Source organism: Sturnira hondurensis, unplaced genomic scaffold (genome assembly GCF_014824575.4).
Source record: "Sturnira hondurensis isolate 20B ecotype Veracruz unplaced genomic scaffold, ASM1482457v3 Scaffold0001074, whole genome shotgun sequence".
Taxonomy (NCBI): Eukaryota; Metazoa; Chordata; class Mammalia; order Chiroptera; family Phyllostomidae; genus Sturnira; species Sturnira hondurensis.
In genome coordinates, this window is record NW_028073705.1 from 3,432,710 (window position 1) to 3,455,681 (window position 22,972).

At 41.9% G+C, this 22,972-nt stretch overlaps 1 protein-coding gene and 1 pseudogene across 7 annotated transcripts in view; one reads left to right on the forward strand and one right to left on the reverse strand.

Moving 5' to 3' along the window:
* Positions 1 to 22,972, forward strand: part of MTRF1 (mitochondrial translation release factor 1) — a 62,262-nt gene that overhangs the window by 16,342 nt on the left and 22,948 nt on the right. For all 7 annotated transcript variants that reach the window (XM_037060350.1, XM_037060386.1, XM_037060343.1 and 4 more), the window contains exons 6-7: positions 11,191 to 11,363; positions 21,279 to 21,396. In XM_037060350.1, the coding sequence (XP_036916245.1) occupies positions 11,191 to 11,363; positions 21,279 to 21,396 (291 nt within the window). The remainder of the gene's footprint in view (positions 1 to 11,190; positions 11,364 to 21,278; positions 21,397 to 22,972) is intronic.
* LOC118996823 (60S ribosomal protein L27-like) lies at positions 21,800 to 22,595 on the reverse strand (annotated as a pseudogene).

The window sequence follows — 22,972 nt, forward strand, 5'->3', positions numbered from 1 at the left end:
GGTCACTGCTGCCCCCGCGTACCGCTGTCCATCCTTGATAAAACTGCTCCCATCAGTAAAGAGGGTCAGGTCTGCCTTTTCATATGCCTGATCTCTTAAGTCTGGGCGGGAGCCAGTCACCGTGTCAAGGATTTGCTTGCAATCGTGGACTAAAGTGGAATCCGGTACTGGCAGCAGGGTCGCCGGGTTCAGGGCAGCTGTTTTAAGGAACTGAACAGACAGAGGGTTTAATAGCTGGGCCTGATACTGTGTTAGCCATGCGTTAGTTAGCCACCTCTCTGGGGGCACTCGTAGCACTTGCTCTACGTAATGCTCCCCAATCACCTGTATGTCCTGTCCCAGAGTCAACTTACTGGCCTCCTTGACCAGGGTTGAGGTGGCAGCAAGTGCCCTCAGACATGTTAGCCATCCCGAGGCCACGGGGTCAAGCTTTTTAGACAAATAGGCGACGGGCCTCTTCCACGGCCTGAGCTCCTGGCTCAGCACCCCTAGGGCTACCCCTCCCTTTTCTGCTACGAACACCTGAAAGGGCTTAGCCAGGTCCGGCAGGGCTAAGGCTGGGGCGGTCACTAGGGCCTCCTTAAGTGCTTGGAACGCTTGCCTCTCCTTATCTGTCCATGTGAACTGCTCTTCTTTTCCTCTGGTTAGTTCATGCAGGGGTCTAGCTAGTTCTGCAAAGCCTAGTATCCACAACCGGCAGTATCCTACTGAGCCCAAGAATTCTCGTACTTGCCTTTTGGTGGAGGGCTCAGGAATCTGCAGAACTGCCTAGATCCGTTGGCTGGACAGGGTCCTTTGTCCCCCCTGCAAGTTTTACCCCAAATAACTTACAGTCTGAGTCACAATCTGGGCCTTCTTAGTGGAGACTCGATACCCCATCCGCTCGAGATCCTGTAGCAGATCTATGGTGGCCTCTTCACATTCTCCTTTATCCTTGGCTGCTATGAGAATATCATCTACATACTGGAGCAGTATGATCGACGGGTGGGAGGAGCGAAAATCCTGCAGATCCTTGCTGAGGGCCTCATTGAAAATGGTGGGGGAGTTCTTAAACCCTTATGGTAGCCTAGTCCAAGTGAACTGCCCCACCAGTCCATTTTCTGGGTCGTTGCATTTGAAGGCAAAGATCCCTTGGCTCTAGGGTGCCAGGGGAATACAAAAGAAGGCATCCTTCAAGTCTAGGACTGAATAATAGGTATGGGTCGGGGGCAATGAGCTCAGCAGGGTGTACGGGTTGGGCACCGTGGGATGAATAGTCTCTACCCGTGCATTCACCTCCCGTTAAGTCCTGCACCGGGCGATAGTCCTGAGTCCCTGGTTTCTGGACAGGGAGTAGTGGGGTATTCCATGTGGATTGACACTCTCGGAGTATGCCTGCCTCCAGCAGGCGTTGCAAGTGCCGTGCAATGCCCTGTTTGGCTCGGGCTGGGACTGGGTATTGCCTAATTCTAACTGGGCTGGCGGTGCTCAGCAGCTGCACCAGGTCAGGAGGCTGGTGGATGGCCAACCCTGGTGGATTGGTCTCTGCCCATACTCCAGGTATCTTGGTGAGTAGGGCATCAGGGACCCCTGCTCCTTCCTCCTTACCTCCTTGTATAATGGCAAATAGGTATTTTTCAGACAGTGGGACAGTTATCTCCAAGCTGACCTCTGCTTCCTTGCCCTTGTTCCTCGAAGGGCTCTCCTCACGTCTGAAGGTAATGGTGGCCTGAAGCTTCTGCAACAAATCTCTCCCAAGCAGTGGGTAAGGGCAGTCTGGGATAACTAGGAAAGAGTGGGTGATGGTGCCTCGGCCCAAGTTAGTAATTCTAGCGGTAGTCCATGGATAGGCTTCTGCTTTGCCAGTCGCCCCGACTATTTTGGTGGTTGCCTTCTGAATTTGCCCCTGAGGTTGTTTCAGGACTGAAAAAGTGGCTCCCGTGTCGACCAGGAAGTCTATTGGCTTACCTTCGACTGTTAAGGTGACCATGGGCTCCTGGGAGCCAATGGGAATGGAGCCCTGGCCCCGTCAGTCTAAGGTTTGGAGCAAGACTTCAGGGCCTTGTTTTTGTCCCTGATTGTCTGCCTTCATAGCCTTCAGCTTCGGGCAGTCTCGCTTCCAGTGTCCCTTCTCCTTGCAAAAGGCGCATTGGTCCTTGTCTGTGTCTGTTCGCTGTCCCTGGCCCTTTCGTTGTCCCCCTTTTCCTTTGGGAGGAGGCTTCTGAGCGAGTAACTTGCTCCTATTCTCTCCCTCAAATCCTTCTATTTTCTGAAGCTTTTTTCTGATATCTGACGCTGCCTGAGTCACAAAAGCTATATTCACTAGCCTTCTGTTCTCCTCTGCCTCAGGATCTAGAGGGGTATATATTCTGTAGGCCTCCATGAATCTTTCTAGGAAGACTGCTGGGGATTCCTCCCACTCCTGGATGACTTCACCGACTTTACTAAAATTAGTCGGCTTTCTAGCTGCTGCCTTCAGCCCCCTGAGTAGAACCCAGCGATATTGGAGGAGCGAATCTCTTCCCCCAGTAGTGTTGGGGTTCCAAGCTGGAGGCTGGGATGGGAGGATACCCTCTCTTTCCCTCCTTCCCGCCACGGTGTCCCCTTCCTCCCCAGGACTGCCTTTACAGCCTCCCTAATAATCCTCTCTCTCTCCTCCGAAGTGAAAAGGGTCTGCAGAATCTGCTGGCAATCATCCCAGGTGGGTTGATGGGTTCTAAATATGGTTTCGAGGAGGGAGATTAGCCCTTGGGGTTTCTCGGAGAACGGGGGATTCTGATGTTTCCAATTATATAAATCATTGGTGGAAAAAGGCAGATAAACAAGGCGAAGAGGTGCCCGCAGTGAAGCATCTGATGGGGGCGGCGCCTCTCGGAGGGGCAAGATGGCGGAATTTCCTGCCAAAGACAAAGAGGCGGGCCTTCTTGCCAGAGACAAGATGGCGGAGTTTCCCGCCAAAGATGAGGAGGCAGGCCTTCCTCCCGGGGACAAGATGGTGGAAGTTCCCGCCAAAGACAAGGAGGCGGGCCTTCCTCCCAGGGACAAGATGGTGGAAGTCCCCGCCAAAGGCAATATCCCCTCCCTGTAGAGTGCCCCCCCTCCCCGGGTGTGTGACGGGCTCATGGATTCCCCAGCATCCCAGTGCAAGGAATCAGGTTCCTCTTTGCGTGGATAAGGTGGAGGAGCATTCACAGGGTCGAGATGGTCCTCCGGTAGTTCTGGCAAAACAGGGTAAAGCCTAGGCTGATTCCGGGGCTGTCTCGGGGTAGGACTAGGAGTTCCTCCTCGCCCCTCCTTCCCCTTTTCTTTGTTCCCTCCGGCAGTGAGACAAATCGCTCGTCTGCCCCGCTGATTTCCTTTTAAAAATTTCCTAATATATCCAGGCTGCTCACCTGGATGGGTGGCTCCAGCTGAGTAAGTAATTGGTTAGGATCCTCCTTAGTGTTTGTCCTCCGTAGTTAAAGACCCTGTGGTGAGAGACAGGACGCTGTCTGGGACCACCCAGGTTTGTCAGTAGCAATATCCACCCAGATATCTATGTACAGGTATTGGTCGGGGTGGGGAATTCTGTAAACGGTAGCCTGGACAGCAAATAGGGTTGGGAGGTCAAAAGTGCCCTCTGTGGGCCATCCTACATTGAAGGTGGGCCATTCTAGTTGACTCAAGGTTTGAAGGAATTCAGGGTCTGGTGGCAGGCCACCATATTCTTGGGCTCGCCTCCGAAAATCAGAAAAATTTTTTCAACAGGCAATCAAGCGGAGAACCGGGCACAGATTCTCGTTGACCCATCTGAAAGACCTTAGAGATCTCAGAGGCCAAACCAATACACTAAACAAGACAAACAAAGACCTGACAACCAACAGTTCGGTACGAACACACAAATTATCCGAGTCCCTAGACATACACACTTGCAGACACACCAAGCACACTCTCAGCGCGGCGCAGCGCAAGGAAATGGAAACCTAACGGGACCGGTCCCAATCTAAGTCGTCAATACCAAATTTTAGAGAGCGGCATCCCGCTTCTGACAAACCTGGGTGGTCCCAGACAGCCTCCTGTCTCTCACCACAGGGTCTTTAACTCCGGAGGACAAACACTAAGGAGGATCCTAACCAATTACTTACTCAGCTGGAGCCACCCATCCGGTCTCTGAGGAGGGAAATCTCGGTGGGACCTCCAAATGTTTGATCCACCAACCGCGAGAACAAATGTCGGAGACTTTCAGGGATTCAAAGATGTTACTTTATTGGCCAAGTTTAACCTGCACAGGGGCGATCCCTCAAAGTGTCCGGAGACACGGTGCCCGCTGGGGGCTCGTCCGGGATTCGCGCCTAGCGCTTACAGCTAAGTCCTTATATAGAGGCCATCAAGCAAGCGTTTGCACAGAAGCAGATTATTGGCTTACAGAGCCCACACTCGAGAAAAGGGTGGGGTCTGACTCAACTGAAAGGGAAATTTTGAAACTAAACAGATGGCAATCAACTTACAGGGTGTCTGCTAGGGTTTTAGGCTCCTTGGGGCTAAGGCCATTTTTCTTGTTCCCAACAATTATCAATCTCTGCCTTTCATGTAGGATCAGCTGTGCAGGGGCAGGGTGATTGGTGCTCCAATGTGTCTGTAGCCGTACACTGGATGCTTAGACTCTGGGGTTTTCTGGGGTGGTGCAGACCAACGTCAGCCCCTAGCTGTATGTTCCCCAGAGCCATTCTGCTGAGCTGTAAAGCAATCTGAGTTGGCTGCTACTTGTGCTGTGCTTGGAGATTCCCAGGCAAAGCCAAGCTGTGAATCTAGACTGGCTGCTGCTAGTGCTGAGCTTGGGACCACATAGCAAGAGGTAGAGGGCTTGGAGGCTCACTGAGGCCAGCTGTTGCTTGTTTGAGAGGATTTAGGAAGTTGTGAAGCATGAGCCAAAATCAGCTATTTATATGTAAAAGTTTAGGTTAACAGTTTGGTGGGTCTGTAAGTTGGGTAGGGTTACAGTATTAGCCAGGTTAATGGGGTCTCAGATATGGCACCTGCCTGTTGGCTGTATGGCTCTGTGGGGAGGAGGGTTCAGAAAAGGGGCAATGCCTGCCTTTCTGTCTGGGAGAAAGCTGCCCCCCTGCTCCACCTTGATGCCAGACACTTCAGTTCCTTTTCATGCTGATGGTTCCTTTCAAGCTGCTACCCCATGCTGGAGCTCAGAAGGAGCGAGTCTGAGTAAGTCTATGTGTAGGTTCTTTAAGAGGAACTGCCTGGGGTTCCAGAAGTTTCTTCCACTGACTCAATTCCTGCTGATTTTTGCAGCCAGAAGTTGCGGGCATCAATCTTCCTGGCACTGTAACCCTGGGCTGGGGCAGGGGGCCTGGTGTGGGGCTGGGACCATTTGCTTCTAGATACCCCTCCTGAATTTTTATCCATCACATGTGGATTTGGGACCAGACCTTTCTGCCTCTACCTAGCAGTCTGGACAGATATGGTTTCTTTAATTCCATAGTTGTCAGATTTCCATTCAACTCGATTTCTGGTGGTTCTCAGTAATGGTTGTTCTATAGTTGTAATTTTGATATGGTTGTGTAAGTAGGTGGGCCATGTTTACCTATGCCATCATCTTTGGTATAGTTTAAATACAGCTAGTGAGAGCAGAGCAAATGGATAACCTGAGCTGTAGCATGGTGGTGGGAAAGATCTTGGTGTGTGAGTGGAACAGTGAGAAAGCCAACTACTCCAGACGTATTTGTGAAGGGAAGTAATAGGAAATAGATTTGAACATCCTTGAAAGCTGAATAGGCCTTTATTGTTAGGGAATAGAAAGCTGTTGAAGTCCTGGCTGGCATGGCTCAGTGGATTGAGTGATGGACTGTGAAGCAAAGGGTCTCCAGTTCGATTCCCAGTCAGGGCACATGCCTGGTTGCAGACTGGGTCCCTGGTTGGGGGTACACAAGAGGCAACCACACATTGATGTTTCTCTCCCTTTCTTTCTCCTCTGCCTTCCCCTCTCTCTAAAAATAAAGTAAAATAAAATCTTTAAAAGGAAAAAAAAGAAAGCTGTTGAAGATTTTATTAAAAGAATTTGACTTGATAAATACACATTTTAAGAAGATTTTGGTTCTAGCCAGTGTGGCTTAGTTGGTTGGGTGTTCTCCCACAAACCAAAAGATGGTCAACAGTTCTTTTCTGATCAGGGAACATACCTGGATTGTGGATTTGTCCCTAGTCGGGGCTTACAAAGGGCAGCTGATCGATGTTCCTTTCTCACATCAATGTTTCTCTCCCTCCCTTCTGCTCTAAAATCAATAAGAATGTCCTCAGGTGAGGTATAAGGAAAAAAATGATTATTTTGACACAGTCAAAGAATGGATTGGGAGCCCTGGCTAATGTGGTTCAGCGGATTGTCAACCTGCAAGCCAAAAGGTCACCTGTTCGATTTCTAGTCGGCACACGTCTGTGTTGCAGTCCAGGTCTACAGTTGAGGGTGTGTGACAGGCAACCAGCCACGTGATCTGTCCCTCTCTTCCTCCCTTTCCCTTTCTTTAAAAATAAATAAATAAATCTTTTTAAAAATCTTTTTTAAAAATACTTCTATTAAACCAGATATTGAGGCACTAGTTTCTCAAATACAGTTTTAAACACCACACTATTTTTATGTTACCTCTTTTACTTTTATAATAAAGTTAAAGAATGGATTTTACAGGTTCTATTTGAAGCAGACTGCAGAGGTTATTACTTGGAGTAGGGAGACATGTGAGACACGTTCAAGGGAAGAACAGGAAAAATTTGGTAACTGATCAGATACAAGAAGGGGTGTTGCTTGCCCACTGTGTCCTCTATGCAATGTAGGTTGTTTGATGTGTCCTGTGACAGATAATTATAATAAAATATAATTATTAATTATATTTTACAGATGAAGATCTAGGCTCAGAGAGTAAGTAACTAATCCAGTATCACATAATATGTGATGGCAATCCTGGGATTAAGTTTAAGTCTGTCTGATCCAGAGCCACACCACATCTGGCTAATCTCTTCTGACACACACTAAGGAGATGAGCCACAAGGATTCTAATCTCTCCAGCTAGCAAGAGTGTGATACTCATATGCTACTGAATGGATAGAAGTTGAAAGGCAGAGCCAGCCCTTGTGAGAAGAATAGTGACGAGTGGTTTTTGAATTATTAAGTTTGTGTTTATACTAAGCATTTATTTAGAAACAGTAAATTGTAAAGTTGTATAAGCAGAGCTTTAGTGAGAGAACAGAATTGAAGAGATATTTATAGCTGTTAGCACAGAGATAATATCTGATACTGAAGGAAAAAGAGAGGGAGAGTCCATACAGAGAGAACAAACATCCAGGGCACCAAACCTTGCAGAATGTCCACATTTAGAAACATAAACTAGTTGACAAAAGAAAAGGAGTCAGATAAGCAGAAAAGGGATGAAGATGGCATAATATTATGTAAGTAAGAGAGGAGTTTCAAGGAGAGTGTAATCAGAAACAACAGCATTAATAAAAGACAGAATAGTGGGAATGTCATCAGTGACCTCTGAGATGTATATTTTGAATCCAGCTTTCAAGAATGAAAGGGAGCCCTGTCTGGTGTAGCTCAGTGGATTGAGCGTGGGCCTGCGAACCACACGATCGTGGTTCGATTCCCAGTCAGGGCACATGCCTGGGTTGCAAGCCAGTTCCCAGCAGGGGATTCACAAGAGGCAACCATACATTGATATTTCTCGCTTTCTCTCCTTCCCTTCCCCTCTAAAGATAAATAAATAAAATCTTTAAAAAAAAAAAGAATGAAAGGGAGATGTACGGAACAACAGGGAGATTGAGTTTCAAGTATGTAGAGCAGCCTAAACAATGGGTGAGAAACCTTTCTTTTAGATACACTGACTCACTGACAAAATAATTTTAAAAAGTAAAATGAGAAATTTTCAAAAAAAATTTTAAAATATTTTATTTACTCATACCTTTATAATTAAAGACTAGGAATAAACCTCTACTGAAATTATAAAATAATTTTTAAAAATCAATTTATTGCCCTGGCTGGTATAGCTCAGTGGATTGAGCTCCGGCCTGCAAACCACATGATCGTGGTTCGATTCCCAGTCAGGGCACATGCCTGGGTTGCAAGCCAGTTCCCAGCAGGGGATTCACGAGAGGCAACCATACATTGATACTTCTCTCCTTCTCTTCTTCCCTTCCCCTCTAAAGATAAATAAATAAAATCTTTTAAAAAATCAGTTTATTTATTGTAATTAGAAGAAAATGATGCAGATAGAAAAAGACTAAAATAGAAAGGGGAGAAAAAGCACCTGCCTTTAAAATATGTAAAATTACTTATATGTGTGTGTATATATATAAAGTTATTATTTAATTTAAATAGGAGTTCTCCAGAGATATACATGGAGACATAAACTGTGTGAGAAGAGACACCTACATGCAAAACTTCATCTATGAAGTGACTTAAAGTCCTGTAGGTTTGTCACTTTGGTACACATAGGGACAGTATTCAACCATTACGTAAATATTCCGAACTAAAGGATTACCAGATAGTCTGGGTGCAAGCAGTGGAGGGCGATACTCTTGACGTGCAGTACAGATCTGACGCTGTTACTCTCTATACCTAGTATCTAATGAATTGAAATATTTTAAAGTTAAAGGAATTTTATGGCATGTATTACATTGTCTCCTCCCCTCCAAAAGATTAATGTTTATAGTTATGTTTTGTTATTGACACTTTGTCTTTCAAGGTTGTCAGCAAATTTGTCCTTCTATCTGGAGGGAGACATTATCTCCAAAGCTTTTCACTATACAAACACCCTTGAAAAGATTTTCTGGAACAAAAGGGCAGGCAGTGCCTCATTTGCAAGATTTGCAGAAACAGAAGAGATTGATAGAGAATTGTCTCCCAACACCAGTATGAACTCATGAGGTATTTCCTATCTCTGTCCACTGAAAAGACCTAGAAACAGTGACCAATCCAGTAGCAGTGAAACCAAATGTGTGACCAAACAGTGACCAATCCCTAGCAACCAAATGTGTTCTTGAAATACTATTTCTCTTAGAAAGGAACCAGGGCTTCTTGGAGAAATACCTGATTCCAGTGTGGTTCAAGATGTATTCAAGATATTCATGGAACATCTTGTTATACCATTGCAAGAGCCATGTCTGAAGAACACAAAAGTTAATTTAAAGAGGCTCCCACTGGCCAAAGATGGGAAAAATAGAGTTTCAATAATAAATAATTGATTTAAACATACTGGATGTGTTCAAATCCGTGAGTTCAAAATGATATTTTTAAAAATAATTGGTCAGAGGATTAAAAGGACCTTAATTCAGCCTTGGCTGGTGTGACTCAGTAGTTGATTGCTGGCCTGTGAATCCAAGGGTCACCAGTTCAATTCCCAGTGAGGGCACGTGCCTGGGTTGCAGGCCAGGACCCCAGTAGGTGGCATCGGGGAGGCAACCACATATTGATGTTTTTCTCCCTCTTCTTCTCCCTCCCTTCCTCTCTCTAAAAAATAAATAAATAAAATCTTGAAAAACAATAAAGGACCTTAATTCATTATATTGACCAAAAAAAAAGGTATTGGCGTGTTAATAAAACTGGTAAATGAACAGAATCAAGCATTAATCCTGCCTTTTCAATAAAACTGTCACTGGATAATCAAACAGTAGGCAAGAGGAAATATCTCTTCATAAATATATTTTAATTAAAACAGAAATGATAAAATTAGACTGTCACCATTTTACAACCCCATGATACAGTAAGTATCAAAGGCTATAAGACCATAAAAGGAGAGACAGCCAGACTTACCAAGGAGCTCGAGCTAGTGTCTGATCCAGTCTAATAGCTGCCCAATTGCAGTCAATAGAGAGGGCAGCAGAACAGGTTGAATTTTGCCAAGAGTATGCGATCAACAAAATCAGACTGGGAAATTCTCTAGGTCAACAGTCCAGATTCCTCAACAGATAATTTTTAGGAAACAAAAAAGATGGACAAGGAACCTTTAGATTAAAGTCTTTAAAAGATGACCTGGCTGGTGTAGTTCAGTGGATTGAGCACGGGCCTGTGAACCACACGATCACAGTTGATTCCCAATCAGGGCACATGCCTGGGTTGCAGGCCAGTTCCCAGCAGGGGACTCATGAGAGGCAACCATACATTGATATTTCTTTCCTTCCCTTCCCCTCTAAAGATAAATAATTAAAAATCTTTAAAAAAAAAGACGAAATCAGCCCTGGCCAGTGTGGCTCGGTTGGGTGTTGTCCTGCAATCTGAATGGTCATGGGTTCGATTCCTGGGTGGACACATGCTAGGGTTGCAGTTCATCTGTAGTTGGGGCAACTGAGAGAGCAACTGATCCATGTTTTTCTCCCTTTTCCTCTCTCTAAAATCAAAGAACATGTCTTTGGGCAAGGGTAAAAAAAATTTAAAAGATGTAATCAAATTTTTTTAAATGGACAGGACTAACTAGTACCTAAGGCAGCAAGCACATTTAGGTAATACAGTTATTTTTTTAAAAAGGAATAAATCTCAGAATAATGGTTACGCATGAGAAACGGAGGAAATTGTAACTGGGAAGAGGTATAGGGGAGGGCTTTCAGGGTGACTGACAAAGTTCTTTCTTTTGATCTTGTGGTCATTAAACCATACATTTGATTCATATGGCTTTCTATATCTGTATATTATTGCATAATAAAAATATTTTTTAAAAAATGCATTTGATAAGAAGCTAGCTTAGGCATTAACATCCTTTTGTGATAATCTTCCCACTCAACAGAGCTAAGCCAGAGCTACATTTCAGAAGATCCTCGAAAACTTGGGAGGACCTGTCCAGTTGTTCATCATTATCAAAATGTTATGTAATTAAGCCTGCTTTTATTTATGGCACCATATTAGCCCAAAATGGGATAGGATAGTTCAAGCAGAAAATGTCCTAATATTTTTTTCTTATAGTCTTTTTATAAAAGTAAAACTTATTTATTATAGAAAATTTAGAAACATAAAAAGTAAAATAAAAATCTGCTGTTATTCTGTTCCCTAGGGATAACCATACATAATATTTTGTTATGTTTCCTTTTATGTATTACAACACTTACATTTGGAAAATATGGTTTTGTACTTACTTTATGTTCTCATCTCAGTCTTTATTTCATGTTCAGACCTTAGATTACAACATTTAAGATCTTCATCCTTTTCAAATTAGAATAGCTTTGGATATTTTTTCCTAGGTGGGCTACATCACGCAGCTGCCCGAATTTCTGGTGACAATGTCTATAAGCATTTGAAGTATGAAGGTGGGATTCACCGCGTTCAGCGAATCCCTGAGGTGGGCCTGTCGTCAAGGATGCAGCGTATTCACACAGGAACAATGTCAGTTATTGTCCTCCCTCAACCAGATGAGGTAAAGTCACAGGAGACATTGAAACTTACTTCTTTGTAAATGGATGTTATGCTGAAAAGCGTTAGCTTCTTCGAAATTATGTGATTTTCAGGATTATAGATTGAATTCAATAGTCACTTTTGGATTTTCCAGGTAAATCCTTCTCCAGCTAAAGTTGCCTATCTTATCTGTGACAAAAATGTTTTGTTTTGTTCTAAGTAGAAGTCACTTCTCCTCATAAAACAAACTCCACAAAGCTTTTTAAATGTTGCTACCTAAGTTTTATCTTAAGAAAAAAATGAATTCCACAGATAATATTTTGTTTTTTTTAATTTTTTAATATATTTTATTGATTATACCATTACAGTTGTTCTATTCCCCCCCTTCATTCCCCTCTACCCGCACACTCCCTCCCCCACCATTCTCCCCACCTTAGTTTATAACCACATGTCTCAAGTTCTTTAGATTCTATATTTCCCCCACTATTTTCGCCCTCCCCCCATACATTTTCTGCTTACCATCTATGCTATTTTCTGTGCCTTCTCCCCTTTTCTCCTCCTCCCACCCCACTGTTTCTAACCCTCCATGTGTTCTTCATTTCTGTGGTTCCACTCCCGATCTAGCTGTCTTCTTGGTTTGCTTTTGTTTTAGGTGTGGTTGTTAATAACTGTGTGTTTGCTGTCCTTTCACTGTTCATATTTCTCATCTTCTTTTTCTTATATAAGTCCCTTTAGCATTTCATATAATAAGGGCTTGGTGATGATGAACTCCTTGAACTTGACCTTATCTGAGAAGCACTTTATCTGTCCTTCCATTCTAAATGAAAGTTTTGCTGGATAAAGCAATCTTGGCTGTAGGTCTTTGGATTTCATGATTTGGAATACTTCTTTCCAGTCCCTTCTTGCCTGTAAGGTCTCTTTTGAGAAATCTGCTGACAGTCTGATGGGTACTCCTTTGTAGGTGACTGTCCCCTTATCCCTTGCTGCTTCTGGGATTCTCTCCTTCATTTTAATCTTGGCTAATGTAATTATGATGTGCCTTGGTGTGTTCCTTCTTGGGTCCAACTTCTTTGGGACTCTCTGAGCTTCCTGGATTTCCTGGAAGTCTATGTCCTTTGCCAGACTGGGGAAGTTCTCCTTTATTATTTGTTCAAATAAGTTTTCCACTTGTGGCTGTTTCTTTCCCCCTTCTGGTACCCCTATAATTCAGATGTTGGAATGTTTAAAGATGTCCTGGAGGTTCCTAAGCCTCTCCTCATTTTTTTGAATTCTCATTTCTTCATTCCTTTCTGGTGGGATGTTTTGTTCTTCCTTCAGGTCCATTCCATTGATTTGAGTCCCATTTTCCTTTCCATCGCTATTGGTTTCCTGGACATCTCCCTTCATTTCAATTAGTTTAGCCTTCATATGTTCCTCTAATTTGTGACTGTAATCTACCAGTTCTGTGAGCATCCTGATAAATAGTGTCTTGAATTGTGCTTCTGAGAGGCTGGCAATCTCTTGGTCGCTTAGAGTTATTGGCTCTGGAACTTTGAGTTCTTCTTGCGCCATCTTTTGGGCTGTTTGTGCCTGTTCCGTAGCAGGATCGGAGCCCTAGGTGTTCACTAGAGCAGGGCAACTCAGTCGCTGGGTTGTGACATTGTATGTGGGGCGGGGTCTAAGAGGAACAATTGTGTCCCATCTGCCGCCTGCCACGGTGGCCCCCACCGGCGCCGCAGCCACCACAGTCACCAAGCCCACGCGTTTCGTTCCACTGCACGGGAGTGTGCCACTGCCGTCAGCCCTCCACCACTGGGCTCGCCCCCCGGGGCCCGCACAGTCCGTCCCACTGTGCGCGAATGCGCGACCGCGGTCAGTCTGCCCTGCACCCCGACTGGCTCTGGGCTGCCCGCGCGGGGATCTGTCCTGCCCGACCCAGCTCCGCTGCTGGCCCCGCCCCTCTTACCGTCCCCGCCAAAGGGTTTGCAGCTGTCGGACCTCTGCACAATTCTGTTTTCTGATCTTTGGGTGTGTCCCAGCCCCCCAAACCTTTGTTGCGTTCAAACTTGGCCGTGGGAGAAGGCTCCCACCTATGCCTCCATCTTGGCGGAAGTACACAGATAATATTTTGAAGTCAGTGATATGTCTGTATGGGGGTATATGGCTTGTTGGTTGAATATATTCATATTCCCACATTTTTTCCTAACTTTTAAAGAAAATTTATAGTAAACGTATAGAAAATTGAAAAAAATACCACACTGAAAACTTTTATAACCTTCACCTGGAGTCAGTTGTTCATTTTGCCCCATTTTCTTTATTCCTATGTATGTATGTATACACACTTGTGTATGTATGCATATATCCTTTATACATAGTAGACATTATGAACCTTTAACTCCCCCGAAATCTTTAACTTAAATCTAAGAATAGGATGCGCTCTTACATAAGCTCAATACCATTACCTATGAAAATTACACATATTTCTGTAATATTCTGTAATATTATTGTCTAGAAAAAAACTCCTATGTATTTTGTCCATTCACAGAATACCTGTACTTCAAACATGTGTTTTATTCTTCCCATCAAACAATTCACCAATTCTCTGCAGACACCAAGTGGGTGTTCTAAAATTTAGTTAAGATTTGCTGCTATTTATGTGGAGTTAGCACCAGATCTCACAGGCTAAAACTCAGTCCACAAGACGGCCTCCCTTCTCACTTCAGAGGCCAGTAGCAAGCCCGGGTGTTACCTGTGCTTCTGACCAACTGGTTATATAAATTGGAAGATTCCTACACCCCCTCCTTGGGTTTGATAATTTGCTAGAGTGGCTCATAGAACTCAGTTCACTTAAGAGATTTCTAGTTTATTACAAAGAATACTCATAAGAAATATTCAAATGGAGAAGATGCCTGGGGCAATGGACATGGGAAGTGCTGCAGAGCTTCATACCCTCTCCAGGCATGTTACTCTCCGGCACCACCACAAATTCCCCAACGTGGAAGCTTTCTGAATCCTATAATTTGGGGGTTTTTTATGGGGGCATCAGTATGTAGTCATGATTGATTATATAATTGGGGATTAATTCAATCTCCAGTCCCTCTCTCCACCCTAGAGATGGGGGAGGGAGGTGGTGAAGCTGAAAGTTTTAACCCTCTAATCACATGGTTGGTTCCCCTGGCAATCAGCCCCCATCCTATGTAACCCAGGGCAGCAATTTTCACTTTTTTCATCTCATGACACACATAAACTAATCACTAAAATTTTGTAACGTACCACCTTCTGCCCCCCCCAAAATAGGTATAATTTTGATTTATTCACACTGGACAGCTACTGTTGTGTTGGCTCTTGTCCCTGTTTTACCTGACAGTTTAAGGGAAAAGAGGCCGGTGCCCCTAATTAATCAGGTATTGCATGCTTTAAAATTTTTTGAGGCAGACAAGTTGAAAATAACTGATCTAGGAGCTTTCCAAAAATTACATTAAGATAAACTCAGGTGTGGTCAAAAGGGCTTGTTATGAATAACAAAAGGACAGCCATATCACAGGAAATTCCAAGGATTTTAGGAGCTCTTTTGCCAGGCATTNTTCTGCCCCCCCCAAAATAGGTATAATTTTGATTTATTCACACTGGACAGCTACTGTTGTGTTGGCTCTTGTCCCTGTTTTACCTGACAGTTTAAGGGAAAAGAGGCCGGTGCCCCTAATTAATCAGGTATTGCATGCTTTAAAATTTTTTGAGGCAGACAAGTTGAAAATAACTGATCTAGGAGCTTTCCAAAAATTACATTAACATAAACTCAGGTGTGGTCAAAAGGGCTTGTTATGAATAACAAAAGGACAGCCATATCACAGGAAATTCCAAGGGTTTTAGGAGCTCTTTTGCCAGGCATTGGGCAAAGGCCAAATATATATTTCTTATTTAAAATAGCAATATCACAGTTGTCTAATATCTACTTCATATAGTTTCCCCAAGTCATCTTAAAAGTTTTTATTTTAAACCAGGATCCTGACTTAGGGCCAAGATGGAGGCTTGGGTAGATACACTGTGCCTCCTCCAACAACCAAAAGAAGGACAACAACAAATTTAAAAATAAAAAACAACCAGAACTGCCAGAAAATCAAACTGTATGGAAGTCTGAAAACCAAGAAGTTAAGGAAGAAACATTCATCCAGACTGGCGGGAGGGGCAAATAGGTAGTTGGGGTAGAGAGGACTCGAGGCAAGGCGGTGGTTGGAGCACCCAGGCTGGACGGTCGCTGGCAGACCAGGCAGTTCCACATTTCCATGTGGATAAACCAGGAGGAACAAGTTGGGAGCAAGGCAGACCAAGCAACCCAGGGTTCCAACCCAGGGAAATAAAGCCTCAGAACCTCTGACTGGAAAAACGTATGGGCATTGTAGTGGCGGGAGAAACTCCCAGCCTCACAGAAGAGGTCGTTGGAGGAGCCCAGGGGTCCTAGAAGGTACACACACCAACCCACCCGGAATCAGCACCAGAAGGGCCCAGTTTGCCTGTGGGTAGCAGAGGAAGTAACTGAAAGCTGGCCGAGAGCTGAGCAAACAGCACTGTTCCTTCTCAGATCCCTTCCCCACATATAGCGTCACAAAGCAGCAAAGTGGGTTGCCCCACCCTCGCCAATACCTAAGGCTCCACCCCTTACTGTGTAACAAGCATGCCAAGACCAAAAAATGGCCCAAATGAAAGAACAGATCAAAGCTCCAGAAAAAATACAACTAAGCGATGAAGAGATAGCCAGCCTATCAGATGCACAGTTCAAAGCACTGGTGATCAGGATGCTCACAGAAATGGTTGAGTATGACTGCAAAATATAGGAAAAAGTGAAGGGTATGAAAATTGAAATAAAGGAAAATGTACAGGGAACCAACAATGATGGGAAGGAAACCGGGACTCACATCAATGGTTTGGAGCAGAAGGAAGAAATAAGCATTCAACCAAAACAGAATGAAGAAACAATTCAAAAAAGTGAGGAGAGGTTTAGGAACCTCTTAGACAACCTTAAATGTTACAACATCCAAATCATAGGGGTGCCACAAGGAGAAGGAGGAGCAAGAAATTGAAAACATATTTGAAAAAATAATGAAAAAGGAGTTCCCTAATCTGGCAATGGAAAGTAGACTTCCAGGAAGTCCAGGAAGCTCAGAGAGTCCCAAAGAAGTTGGACCCAAGGGAACATATACTAAGATATATCATAGTTACATTACCCAAGATTAAAGGTAAGGAGAGGACCTTAAAAGCATCAAGAAAAAAGGAGACAGTTGCCTACAAAGGAGTTCCTATAAGACTATCAGCTGATTTCTCCAAAGACAATTTACAGGCAAGAAGGTGCTGGAAAGAAGTATTCAAAGTCATGAAAGGCAAGGACCTACATCCAAGATTACTCTATTAAACAAAGCTTTCATTTAGAATGGAAGGGCAGATAAAGTACTTCCCAGATAATGTCAAGTTAAAGGAGTTTATCATCACCAAGCACTTATTATATGACATGTTAAAGCAACTTATCTAAGAAAAATAAGATAAAAAATAAGGAACAGTAAAATGACAGCAAACTCACAGCTATCAATATCCAAACCTAAAAAAACAAAAACAAACTAAGCAAACAACTAGAACAAGAATCACAGAAATGGAGATCACATGGAGGGTTTTCAGCAAGGAGTGGGAGGGGTGAAAATGGGGAAAAAGGCACAGGGAATGAGAACCATAAATGTTAGGTACAAAATAGACAAGGGGAGGTTAAGAATAGGAAATGAAGAAGCCAAAGAACTTATCTGTGGACAAGTGGACAAAGAACTTATCTGTGGACAAAGAACTTATCTGTGGACAACCCATGGACATGAACCAAGGATGGGGAATGCTAGTGGGAGAGGGTGTGCAGGGCAGAGGGGAATAAAGGGGGGGAATATGGGACAACTGTAATAGCATAATCAATAAAATATATTTTTTAAAAAAGAGGATCCTGTTGAGTTTCATACATTACAATTTTTTTGTTAATTTCTGCAAGTCTGGAAGTCTCCCACCTTTTTTTAAAAAAATGATGTTGACTCTTTGAAGAGTCTAGACCATTTGTGTTTTAGCATGTCCCACATTCTAGATCTTATTGTTTCCTCATTGAACTTTTTAACTTGTTCCTTTATCCCCTGTGTTGTATTGAAAATTATATCTAAGGGTTCCATTCTATTCAGAGTGGAAGAATAGAGCAAGAATACTTTATAGGTTTAATTATATTCATGTTGCATCTTAACAGAACACACATAGTAGCAGACTGTCCTTTTAGTGAGGATTACTTTGAACATTTAGTTAAGACACAATAATATCTCCATTATAAAAGTATATTTTTCCATTTACAATTACTAAATAATCTCTAGGGTACACATACCTCATTCCCGACAACTTTTCTTCCATGATTTTAACATCATCTTTGCCTGAATCATTTATTTTGGAGTTGCAAGTTGGTGTTTTTCTAATTTAATAATTCCTTCTCTATTTATTAACTAGCATTCTTTTCTGTAAAGAATTTTCCCTGGAACTACCTCGTCTCCTTCTTTCTTGCTTTCTTTCTCTTTTATTTTATGTCATTATAAACTCATATATTGAGTTTTTTGGCCTCATTATAGACTTACAGATTTATTTTTTAAATTTAGTGAGTTATAATCATTATTGTTTCTGATGTTCGCATTGTCCCAGGTTTAGCCAGTAGCAGCCTTCAAAAGAGTAACACTTTTGAAATGACCCTATTGGTCTTTGAGTATATCTTTCCTTTCTGGTATAATTACAAATACCAGACCCACTTTATACTCCTCTGCCTCTGATTTGAGGTCAGACTTCATTCATTTTAGTGGGGAATGGACCCGGAAATCAAGATCTGGGTTCTGGATGTGCTTATTCATTATTACTGAAGTGTGCTTACATCTAGACTCTTCAGTGGACAGAGCTAAGAAACATATGATTTTAAATCACAGGTTTATATCATTATCAATTCACTTTAACAGGGAGCTTTGCTTACCTTGAATTTTGTATTTGTATCTCTTTCCTCTTAGAGTAAAAATCTTGTTTTTTAATTAATGTTTACTTTTTCCTTTATTATACAACATGTATAAAATAGTTTTAAAATTATTCAGTAAATTACAAAGTAAAATAATCTACCAAAAAAGCGTAGTCAGAATACTATGTTGAAAGATAATCTGAAATAATGTTTTTCTGTATGGTTATACTATTATTATGGTAAATATTTTAGTTCATTTGTTTCTGTTTATATGTAACTTTAAGATTTAATTTTTCATTTTTAAAATTTACTTAAATTTTATTTATTTACCTCATTTTATTTTTGCTATATATAAGCATTTACATGATTCAGAAATCAAGACCATACAGTTGTCTTGCTTCCATCTTTATTCTTCCCATTCCATTTCCACCTATTTGTTTGTTGTCTTCATAGTCTTAAAAATTAAACTCACTTAGTGAAGTTTTATTTTTCTAAAAGAACAAGGTCTTATTCCCTTAATTGACATTAAAAAATTTTATATACTATTAAGTCACTGTTTCTGTATTCAGAATTTCCCTAAAGTCAGTAGGTAGTTTCTGTAACATTTGGGAGAATGTCACATAGAATATCTACAGACTTGCTACGTAACTACTCCATACATTCTAATCACAAGAAATAAGACATTATTCTTCCTCTTTTTAGTGTTTATTTAGGTACCCAAACTGGTATAAACAAAGGCTATGTATACTGTTTATTCGAACTATAAGACACATTTCCCCCCCAAAGTTTGGGAGGAATAATGGTTGTTAATGCTGCTGTTGAGTTCTGTTTACATTTACATTGGTGAAATATGATGTTATTTGTTTTTAAATATTTTACCACATTTTTTGCTTCAAAATTTTTTCCCCGTTTTTCTCAAAAACCTAGAAAAATACTATAATCTTTTTCTTCACAATATTCTACTCTTTAATAGAGGAAATAAAAGAACAGCCAAGTAAGTTTTATATTAGATCATAACCTGGACCTTCTGTTAATGTACTTTTCAAAGAGAAAAGTCACATTTACTCTCTGTCAAACAAGTGATAAATGTGGAACAGAATGTTAAATCTCCCCTCAAAAATAGCATATTTTTTAACTTATGGATGGGTGAATATATATGAGGTCTGTCCAGAAAAAGTCCAACTGTTGTTAATATGAGAATGGTTTTCATGATATCTATGTAACCTGGCAGCCAGGGAGAGTAGACTGGAATGTGAATGCATTATTAGTGACTTCACTGTACTAGTCGGTGGGGACAATAGACCCTTTTGAGTGAGCACATGTACCTTGTGGCTGTCGCATTCAAAATGACTGAGCAAGTAGAGCAACGAATCTGCATCACATTTTGTGTTAAGCTTGAACATTCCTCTGCAGAAATTATTCAGATGATTCAGAAGGCTGCAGCTATGGGCAACTGGTGATTGGTAGCTTCACCAGAACAATGTGCCTGCTTATGCATCACATCTCATGCAGAGTTTTTTGGAGAAAAATCAAATCACCCACGTGACTCAGCCTCTTACAGCCCAGATTTGGCGCCATGCGACTTCTGGCTTTTCCCAAGACTAAAATCACCTTTGAAAGGGAAAAGATTTCAGACGATCGATGAGATTCAGGAAAATGCAATGGGGCAGCTGATGGAGATTGGGAGAACTGTGTGAGGTCTCAAGGTACTTATTTTGAAGGGGCTTGAGGCATCATGTACTGTTTTTTGTTTCATGTATCTTCAATAAATGTTTTTGTTTTTCATACTACGTGCCTGGAAAGCTTGGACAGACCTTGTATATCTCCAAAATTAAGGTATTGGTAGGGTTGTGCTCCCTACAAAGCTTTAGGGGAGAATCTTCCCTTGCACCTTCTTGCTTCTGGTGTCTCCAGGTGTTCTTTGTCTTGAAGCTGTATAACTCCAGTTTCTGCCTCTGAATTCAGGTTCTGTCTCCAGGTGTCTTTTCTAAGGACACATTATTGGATTTAGGGCCTATCTAAATAATCCAGGACAATCTCATCTTAACTCAATCACATGTGTAAAGGCCCTTTTTTCAAGTAAGGTTCCAGTGTTTAGAATAGGAACATATTACTTGGGTACCTCTATTCAGCCCAACAATTAGTGTGCATGCGCACACACAGATACTCAATTCTCATTCTTCATAGTATGTTCTATAAAGTCGCAGTGAACACTGATTTAGCAAATACTGAACCATTTCTCCTAGGGGAAATATAATAGTCCATTATAGATTATAACCTTAAATCGTAAAAACAACCCATCCTGGTAGTCTATTTATCCTATAAAAGGCAAAGTGAGGTTCAGAGTGACCCACCTGAGTCCACCTCACTAGCAGGTGCCAGAGTTGGGATTCAAACCCTGTTCAGTCCCAGAGTTGGAGCTTCTTGCACCACGTTGCCCTTTTCTCTTCCTGTCTTCATCCTCTGGTCATACTAAAATAAGAAAGTAGAGTCTCGTCACCTTGTTTGTCCTCAGCTGGGAATATACACACATAAGAGCAACTTGAACTTTTTGCTGCATGTGCATGTCTTCTAAAGACTGTGAAAGTGCTATAATAATTGATTTTGGGGAGCAAATAAATTTTAGTGAGTAGGTGAATTTTCAAATATAGAATCAGGAAGTAATGAGGATTAGCTTTATATATAGATACATATATACATACGTATATTTTATATATTTCTGTCTGATGTGGCTTGTAGGATGATGGATGATGAAATATGAAAGATTGCATAATATAGTGACCTCAGACATCTTACATCAGTGTTAAAAAATAGCATCCATTGAAGTAGGGAGTTTATTTCACCTCTTAGTTTAATAGCTGTGATACAAAGCAATACAGTTCATTTGAAAATTTTTAAATAAATTTAATATGAAAGTAATTCATTGAGAGTAGAATTTACTTATATTTTCTGTTCTAGGTAGATGTGAAAGTGGACCCCAAGGATTTGCGAATAGATACATATCGGGCCAAAGGAGCAGGAGGCCAGCATGTTAATACAACTGATAGTGCTGTCAGACTTGTCCATGTCCCCACAGGTAAGCAAGTCCCTTTGCTTTTGTACTTTTTAAAACTTTTTTATAACATAAAATAATTTAGCATTTAGAAAGAAAGAGTCCATGTTAGTGTCTCACACAAACCCTTTAAAGGTGACATTGGGGTCATAAGTTTGAGATCTGCAATGTATTACTTGCCTTCTATTTGGAAAAGACACCTCTCTCACAGGAGGCAGAGAATGAGTGAACCTATTCAGAAAAGCTGCTACAGGAGTAAGCAACCAGAGGCACCCTAGCCTAAAAACAAACTTAAAAATAGTATTGAACATGCCACTGTGATGGATCTTGTATCATTTTGTAGATTGACTGCTAGTTCCATTAGGCTCTGTTGCATGAACACTGTTATTTTACTTTTTTGATTTTTAATAACTGAAACAAAAAAGATCTAAAACCACAGCTTCTAGAAGAACCATTTGTTTTTGCAAGTCTTGTACTTCTTTTTGAACTTGCCCTTGGCCTCCCATCAGGTCTTACTTTTCAGAGAAGAACTCTGAAGATGTCCTTGTCGACAGCAGTTTCGTCCAAAGAGATATCCCCAAGAGGACCTTGTGGGCATGAGTTGATCGTAGTTTTAAACTTTCATGAACGACTTGATCTTTGACCTCTTGGCAATTTTCTTCTTGCCCATGGAGGCTGTTACTTTGTGGGGATAGGTGGTCAATTCCAGCCACCAGAGCATGGCTATAGGGCAGTCTGGCGCATTACACATACATTAATTCTCCCAATGAGCCTATAAGGTAGCAACTATGATTACTCATTTTACAGATGAGAAAATGGAGATTAGATCACCCAGCCCAGGTCACAAGGCTTAGAAGAAGCAAACAGGCCAGATTTAGGCTGGCTCCTCATCACTATATTTAGTTAGTATAACCAGCTACCAACAGGAGATCATTCCAGGTACCTACCCTTGGCTCCAACAGCCATCTGAGTGTAGTGTCTCTCTTTCCTCCCCCTCCCCTTTCTTCACCTCTTTTTCCCTCTCCCCATCTCTCTCACCTCAGTCATCATCAATGTTCTTCATGATGACCGCTTTGTGTCCAGAGTAGCATCTGGCCCGGACCGGTGTCACTTTCTCAGGTTTCATAAACTTGCCCATTTTGACAGCAGCGGAACACATTTAAATACTGGTTATTTCTGTCTACTGTGAGGTAGTTTTGCAGTCCTTAATGTGGTTTTCAATATTTCTATCATTTTTCAATTTTTAAAAAATATATTTTATTATGCTCTTATAGTTGTCCCAATTTTTCCCCTTTCCCCCCTCCACCTGGTATCCCCATTCCCCCCAGCCATCCCACCTTTACTCATGTCCATGAATCATATATAAATTCTTTGGCCACTCTATTACCTATATTGTTCTTAATATCCCCCTGTCTATTTTGTATCTACCAATTTGAGCTTAATTGCTGTACCTTTACCCCCATTTTTGCCCTTTCCCCTCCCAGCTGATAACCATCCAAATGATCTCCATATCCATGATTCTGTTTCTGTTCTGCTTGTTTAGTTTGTCATTTGGATTCAGTTATTGATAGTTGTGAATTTATTGCCATTTTAATGTTCA